Raw genomic sequence first — 8,755 nt, forward strand, 5'->3', positions numbered from 1 at the left:
TTATTTATGTTCCTTTGTTGGCGCATAGTACAGTTCCATGGGTTTGTTCACTTTCCAGTACTTCTCACTGACCAGTTCCAAGGAAAATGACCCATTTAATACCTAGAAGAGAACACCAAAACAAGTGAAATCTGACGGCTTGCACGGGCAGTGCTGCAGCAACAGACAGCTACTTAAATCAGAGGACAGTCCGACGTCAAGAAGTCGCTGATAATGTGGAACTAGCTATTAGCTGGCTGCTCGGCGTCAAAAAGCAACAACGCAAGCCATTCTGAACTCCTGCTGATCTCACCGAATCAGCACCAAAAAACTCTTTTTGCAAAGTGAATGAAGTTGTAAATAAAGCGAACTTGCGTTTTCCTCTTCCCTCTCTCTGCAGAGGGAGTAGTGGACGTGTATTTACACCAGAAGAATCTCTGCTTTTGTCTAAGGGACAATCTGTAGTCGTGTTTGAAACAGACACTGCAAAGCATCTGCCTAGCTCTTAACAGGAAGACTTACGTTATTCAGATAAATGTCCACCTATGAGACCAGGTTCAATCTAATTGCCATACTGCCTTGTTGTTGTATCCGTATAGTCTGAAGTCAGCAACTGAGAGGAGGGACTCTTCCCTAAGTGTACTCACAGCTGTTTCATGGTGGAATATTAGAAGCCTACACAGAAGTGGAGAAATGCCACTTTACGACAGACACTTCCTGGTGCTAGAGCTATCTGCTCTTGGAACAAGATTCTCAGATGAAGTAATAGTTTTCCTCTTCAATTTTAACTGCAAAATAATGGCATAAGTCAGCTAGTCGCTGCTGGCGTCACTGGATTTTTCCCCAACTAATTTCTATGCCTGCTTTTCTGCTAACCAAGCTTTTGCTGTAGACACTTTCCCACAAAGGAATTGATCTGCTTCTAAATAAACAACCTGGTGCTACGAATTTTATCCCTAAGCCAACTCAGGGAAAGTCCAGCTGAGTGGATTTTAATCAACTCTGTATCAAAGTACTGGTGCTCAGTTTTACTTTTAGACAGAAGTTCTACTTACGGTGAACTGCCCGTTGGCAGTAGCAATGTAAATGGTATACTGCTTCTCACTGGCCGTGTCAAGGTTCATCTGGTTTGACTCTCCTTTGCTACGAAGCTCCTCCAAAGCCAATCTCACAGCTAGGTACTTGGACAAGTGATCAACGGTGGCATTGCCTGAGGTCTTGATGTATCTGTGACAACCACCACAAAAGACAATCAAAGACATATGAGTTGCAGGTATAGGGAAAAAGACATCCGGAACGCCCTCAAATATTAAGTGTGAAAAGGCCTGTAAGAAGATAGTTCCCAAGAATATTAATTGCTTTCACCCACAACATGCAAGCAGCTTACCAAATTACATCGTTCCAAAGTGTCCTTACTTCTTTTTGACACTTCTCCCACAGGCCCTCCTGCTCTTTGCAGAGAGATGACAGCATTGCCCTGTCATCTGCTGGAAATGAAAAACCTAATAACAAGCTGTCAGAGGGTTTTGAGAACGACTCACGACTACTGAAATCTCCTGCGCATAGATACAGTCTGAGGTGCCTGGACAGAAAGAAGCAAGGTGCGAGAGCTATACATGCGACACCCTCTGCATCTCATTAAATTTACTCTTCCTTATCGTCTCACTATCTGTTCCCATTTTAATTCTTCACACAAGAACGAAAGGCTGACACAAATGCTGCAGAAGCCTCTCCCAGAAGCTCAGCTTTCTCTTCGCCTTTCAGAACAACCCCCAGAACTCCCTCGCAACTCCAAACCAAAAAGGAAAACCTGGCTGAAACTTGTATTTATAGGCACTACAGAGGGATGTCTCATTAGGAGAGAAAGCCAGGAGGAGATCTGAGGAAACTCCTCGAGACTGCTCGTTGCTGTGATCCAACATTTGCAGCCTGTGCTTGGACTGCATCATGAAAAAAATGCCAGGAAAAGCCTCCAGCCTACAAATCCTGCTGACACAAAGCTGCTCCGAACACTGCTGATGCTTACACAAGGTTTGTTTCTAGTAAGTAGAAGGGGGCTGATATTGTACCGTCCTCCTAGTACCTACTGTGAACTGTAATGCGAGAAACCCTTAAAACCATCTTTACTTGTGATCAAAGGCTTAAAACAGATTGTTAGCGTGTTCCCGGTAACGGCCGAGCAGTACCATCTCCCTGGCTTGCCATGGAGAGAGGGAAAGAGTGCAAGTGGTTAAACAAGATGTGGTGTGACGAACGTAAATTGGTTTTAAAAAGCCTCAAGAAGTGATAGAAAAAAAGCATAGAAAAAAGATTTAAAGAGCAACAGAAAACAGCAGCAGAACACACGAAGAGGAATAGAAGACGTTTACCTCGTCTGCGCACTGTCATCGTTCTCCATGAGGGTCGGATGAGGCCTGAAGACTAATTCGATTTCACTAGCACCATCCATTACGGGGTCTATTGCCACAGTTGTGTTGTTATTGTCCAGTTCTAGCCCAGAATCATCCGACGTTTTGGTCCTCTTATTACTAGGCCCAGCTTCCTGATTGCTGTGTGTTGAGGCATTGCTACAGTGTGAACTGTCGCCGTTATCTTCTGCTCCACTGCCATTCTCAATCTGTTGTTTTTTGCCCCTCTGTAGCCTAGGCAGAAATAGGTAGAAATAAATGCTAATCCGCATTCCGAATTCACCCAACGTACAGACCTGCAGTGCTTGTGCAACTCCACCCTCTCCCGGTCTCCGTCATGCCAGAAGTTAGACACATGCGCACACAAGCACTAAACGTTTCAGAGATATTCAAAGTTTAAAAAAAAAAAAGTAAAAAATAATTCTTTCTTATAAAAAGGTACTCATAGACAAGACCACAGATTTTTTTCCTATCCCTCAAACACTTCTTAGACATGTCTTAAGATAATTTTAAACTTCATACAGTTATTTTTATTTTTCAGGCAATTTCAGACCATTATTTTCAACAATATAAAATTTGGGGCCTCTTTCCCAGCTGGCTCTCTTTGGTTTAAATGCACACCCAGAATTTCAATAGCGTGTAAACATCATATATTCCAGCCTTGTGAATTAACTTGCAACTAAAACCTAAGTTATGGCATTATGTGCATTTATTTGCATGTAATGATAGTATGTTGGTACAGGACTCATCACAAAGACATGACAGCCATAATTTGGTAAAGCTAAGCTGAAATCTGCTGTCTACATCAGGCTGCCACAAAAGTTGCCACAGGGAGTGGTACAAAGGTTTCCACTAGTAGACAAAAGGTTAAAAATTATTTTGGCAAAGGTTAAAAATTATTTTGGCAGCCTTCAGAGGAGAGCAGAGGACTCTCAAGCTACACGGGGAGTGAGGACAGACGCTGTATTTTTAGTGTTAAAGCAAACAAGGTTACGTGTGGATAAATGACGTGGATTACGTACCTGTTCATAGCCTGAATCTTTAATCCTTCCTCAATGCTGTGACTTAAAGCTTGCTGGTTATTGTGTTTGCTGATTCTTGCTAGCACTCTCTCTTGATGAGCTTCATATTCATCTCGGCTTGGATAAATTTTACTGATGAGAGCATCAAAATTGGGATCTGGTCTCAGTGATCTTTTTGAAACTAGCTTTTTACGACACGTGGGACATTCTTTGTTGCTGGACACGAACAAGAAGGAAGAAAACAATCCTAACTCCCGAGCAATAACAAAAGCCTGCCCGCATGCTGCAATCCTTAGTCAAAGTGCTCAATATTAAATCTGGGATGAGGCTTCTATCTTTTGACAGATCGGGTACTTCCAGATATTGAAACCAAAACCCCTGCTTTTTTTTTTTTTTTTTAAAGTATGTTTAAGCAAACTGTATTTACACTGAAGAGTTCAAAAGTTCTGCTCTGCAAACCCGTTCTTCCCTTAACCCTCTGGCTGGACTTTCACCTAGAAAAAACAGCACGTCTGTTGGAAATTATATTCAGGCATGGTCTTTCTAGCACTCACAGGACAAAACAAAGATGAAGGGACCTATTCTATAGTTCAAGCACTAATTACTGGGAAAACTAAAACAGTCTTGTCCTTCCTACCATTTTGTTCTCATTTAACTAAAATGTCAGGTTCACACATTTCTTTCCTGTAGGAGGAAGAGGCTCACCAGCTGAAACACAGGCGTCTTTACTCCTGATGGTCATCTTGTTTCCCTCTAATGTACTTTTGCTAATTACTCATCAGAATTTGCACAGGCACAGCAAAGTAAGTGTGACCTCTGAACACAGGTAATTGCCATCGTCAGAAATAGATATGTCATTGACTTAACTGCTGTTGGTTACCACAGAATTTTATTGCTTTTAGGAAAATACGAACTTGTAACTGAAGAATACAAGAAAAATTATTTGTACTTTAGCACAGGTTGTTTCAGTAGTGAAGCCTGGAAGCAGGGCTACTGCAGAAAGGCCACACAATTTGCAATTTATTATTAGGGAAAGAAAGAATACGGGAAATGAGACTCATTTTTATAAGGACTGTAGTGTATTTTTTGTTTTGCTATCACTGGATTGAAAAAAAAAAAAAAAAAAAAAGGAAAAAAGAAGAGAAAAGAGGTTTTCAACTTGCCAGAAACAAAGTTACGGGATGATTTTTCAGATGAGAGAAAAAACAGACCTGGTCTGCCACAGATGGCTGAACACAGGAATGAAATGTGAAAGATGGGCTATGCATTCAGAAACTTGCGGCACCCAGGCACGTGAGTGTTCCACATCGACACCCAGCACTTAAAGCATTTCCTTGATCACATTTTCATGTCAAGTGAAATCCCTTTTCCCTCTAATAATATTTACATACCCACTCCTGAGGGCTGTAATGATACAGTCAGCACAGAAGCGATGCAAACATTCTTTTGTCGTCATGGTGTTTTTTAACATATCCAAACAGATGGGACACATCAGTTCACTGTGCAGGCTCCTGGGTGACACCACTATTTCCAAGCCATCAGTGATTGCTTCCTAGCGTAAAATAAAGTAAAAGTTCTTTAATGGAATTTAGGCACTTCCTCGCAGAGATTGCATGTTTTCCTATTCTTTTAAAGAGAAACACAGTAAAAAAGACAAAACAAGCCATGTACACAACCACATCAAACCACATACACATGCTGCTCAAGGAAAGAAAAAAGAAATAAAGATCAAACATCAGTTTATTTTTCTAATATTGTAAGACGAGGTTTTTTGGGAGGATTTTAACATATACTACCGTTTAAAATAGGCAGTTAACAGACCTAAAGGAAAAAGAGAATATTAAACCACGTTCTAAGAAGTATTAAAAAAAGCCTTGCCATAAAGGCCAGCTCTTTAACGCGTTACCTGAGGCGTTCTTTGCAATTCGTACAAACTGAGCTCCCATGTTTTACTTAAAGGTTGCGTCCCATTTGTCTGCACGGCTTGAGACATGGCTGGGGGGAAGGAAAAAAAGAGGAATGAGTTGCAGCCTCGTATTCTTCTGGCTACAGGGGCCAGCTCCCTCGCCCGAGCAGGCTTCTCCGGCGAGCGCGGCGTCCCCGGATCCATACAGACACGGCGGTCTCTGCGCCAACAAAGGATAAGTACAGGGGGAACGCTTGTTCATCCAAGTACCGGGCTCCATTGCGTTACGCATGGATAATCCCACGCTCTGCACCAGTCCAGAATAATCGAGGGAGTCAGTCAGCCATCACCACTTTGCAAAAATCAATTAACAAATCAAATCAAAAATCAAAACATTCCTAAAACATCCACTTATAAACGTGCATACGGGGCAAGTAGGGTCTACTTCCTAACCGAGCGGAAGGTCAAAATTGTACCCGCACCCAGAAAACTAGCTAGAGGTGTTCGCTGGAAGCACGCTATAATGCCGTTCTTTTTCCTCCTGAAATTACATCCCCAGGGGTTTCCAATCGGAAGTTAGAGAACACTGAAAGATCAAGTCAAACCTAGTCACCGGGTCACTTCATTCCAGAGGTCCAGCCTCCCTGTGCAGTCCTGCTGGGCGTCAGTGGATGGGCACCTCGTCGGCAAGGCCACCAGCGGGACGGGAAGTGTTTAAGTTTCAGAAACACAAATCATACCCACATTCTCAGGGTTTCGCTCATTTTTGTTGTATCAGTAGTGGTAGACAGGCATGCCTGGAGATGGACAGGGCGAAGAGTAACTGCACTCAACGGACGACTGGTGCGCTCCACAACCACTGCTGCAGAATGTGCTTACAGGCAAAGGCACACATCACCTTGTCATTAAAAACATAAATAAAACAAACACCAAAAAAAAGAGACCACGCAGAGAAACTAATGCTTTCCCGTCAAAATTTTGGGATTATTGTTTGAGATACGGCAAAACTACTACACATGGTCACTGCAGACAAGAAAGTCAGGTCAATATGACAGAAGACCATGATGTTTTCTTGAATGGAAAATATTTTCACACTGGGGGAGAGGCGGCAATCCTTGAAGCAGGAAAACTTATCCCAGACTGTGTGGTATGTTTAAAACAATAAATATAACCTACAAGAGGCAAGACTGTAGTTGCAGACATTTCTACTAGGTGGAAAAAGCAGAAGTGCTTTCTTCCTTTCTAACTTTTTTTTTTTTTACATCTTTTTTACGTTTGTATTTCCAGACTCTTCAAATCAGCAGCCAAATGCAGATTCTGTTGGTATCTACCAGGTCCATTATAATCCAGTTTGCAATTCAGCAAGCTCTATATGAAAAGGGTCAACCTCTCTGGAGAACAAGGTTACTTTATAAGCTTTAATTAATTGTTGAGGGAAAAGCGAGAGAAGCGCTACAGCAAAGATTATTGTATCTACTTCTATCCAGGCACAGAAATTAGTTTTCCCACCTTATGAAAAAAAAGCGGGGGGGGGAAGGCTGACATGAAGTGGCCATGTCCACTATTATGTCCGATAAGCAACACGGGTCTGAAAAGGCATCACAAGAAATAATTAGAAGATGATAGACTGCCAACTCCAATTTTTACTATATAAATATTGTGCCCTAAAAATACAGTTTACTTGTCACAAGAAACATGTTCCTCTGTGTGTATCAGAAAAGTCAGGATTCTGGGAATTTTATTTTATATTCATACCTTTGAATAATTTATGATAGTATTAAGTGACACATCTCAGCTAACAAGCAATGATGGAAGAAAACAGTATTTCTCTGTGTTCTAATTTCCACTCTTATTTAAGGTAATTCCAGGCGTACAGGAAGCCAAGTCCTCTGGGGTAAGGATTTTTGTTATGTGTTGTGGCCACTCGGTTGTTCTAACAGAGGCCCAACATCATTATTCTGTGTTTGCACTGGATACTACTCTTGAATGCTTTTAAATGACATGCTTAATTAACTATCGTTTCAACTACTGAGAGAAATATGTGAAGCTGCTCATCATTCCCACCCTTCCCAAAATCTGAAGCATACAGTCAGACTGCAGCAGATTAAAGACACCTAAATCCCAGTAAATCCAGCCTCTCTTAACAGAAAAGCCTGCTCCCAACACAACACAGCTCCATTGCGGTGAAGAGCTCATGTAAGCAGCCCCATAGTAAGGAGATCATCGCATGCACGAGTAGTATCTTACCTAAACTTGCACGCTTACACTTGCTAACACAGAAGAACAGCTTTCCGGGTGCCAGACTGTCAGCAAACCTATCAGTCCGGAGAACAAGTGTATTAACACTATAATTTATATTGCAGCCTTGCCTACAAGCCCGAGGCTACACCGCAGAAGACGTGGTACAAGTGTCACGAGAAATAATTGATCAGCTTTATTCTAAAAGCTTCTAATCTGAGCCGCTGAGTGCTTCATTCTCACCTTAAGGTCTGCAATGACAATGCTTTCAAATTTTAAGGGGAAAAACACTGGCCTAAAAGCTAGTTGAAAGCTGGAGAGATCCACGTAGTCCACGTTATCACTAGCAAACACTTCCTCTGCCACGTACAAAGTCAAAATCTGAGGAACCCTGGAAACAGGGTCAATTCAAATATGCTGAAAGCAAAAACCAAACCAAAACAAAAAAACCCAAACAGCACTACCAAGAATCACATTACACTGCATGGAGTTTTTCATCCACTTGATGATCAATGAATAAGATTTGGACCGGAGCCTGCAACATGTGCTCGCAGCCCAGAAGCCAACCGTGTCCTGGGCTGCCCCCAAAGCCGCGTGGCCAGCAGGGCGAGGGAGGGGATTCTGCCCCTCTGCCCCGCTCTGGGGAGACCCCCCTGCAGGGCTGCGTCCAGCTCTGGAGCCCTCGGCACAGGAGAGACACGGACCTGCTGGAGCGGGGCCAGAGGAGGCCCCAGCAACGCTCCGAGGGCTGGAACAGCTCTGCTGGGAGGACAGGCTGGGGGAGCTGGGGGGGCTCAGCCTGGAGCAGAGAAGGCTCCGGGGAGACCTTAGTGCAGCTGCCAGGGCTGAGAGGGGCTTAGAAGAAAGATGGGGACAGACTTTTTAGCAGGACCTGTGGCAATAGGACACGAGGTAATGGCTTTAAAACTAAAAGAGGGCAGATTTAGACTAGATAGAAGAAAGAAATTTTTCACCATGAGGATGGTGAGACACTGGCCCAGGCTGCCCAGAGAGGTGGTTGATGCCCCATCCCAGGGGCAGGCTGGACGGGGCTCTGAGCAACCTGCTCTAGTTGAAGATGTCCCTGCTCATTGCAGGGGGGTTGGACTAGATGGCCTTGAAAGGACCCTTCCGACCCAAAGGTTCTATGATTCTATGAATAAACCTCCTTAGCTTTTTTTCATATTCCCCCCCAGTTTCCA

The 8,755-nt window shown here is 43.1% G+C and overlaps 1 protein-coding gene across 1 annotated transcript; it reads right to left on the bottom strand.

The window, feature by feature from the left end:
• RNF2 (ring finger protein 2) lies at positions 1–5,402 on the bottom strand (the record flags this gene model as incomplete). Its single annotated transcript, XM_082002649.1, has 6 exons — positions 1–102; positions 1,035–1,206; positions 2,349–2,621; positions 3,410–3,625; positions 4,801–4,961; positions 5,316–5,402. 6 exons carry the CDS (start codon positions 5,400–5,402, stop codon positions 1–3), a joined length of 1,011 nt encoding a protein of 336 aa, XP_081858775.1.
• Positions 5,403–8,755: the final 3,353 nt, after the last annotated feature.

Source organism: Phaethon aethereus (assembly GCF_964289735.1).
Source record: "Phaethon aethereus genome assembly, chromosome: 8".
Classification (NCBI taxonomy): Eukaryota; Metazoa; Chordata; class Aves; order Phaethontiformes; family Phaethontidae; genus Phaethon; species Phaethon aethereus.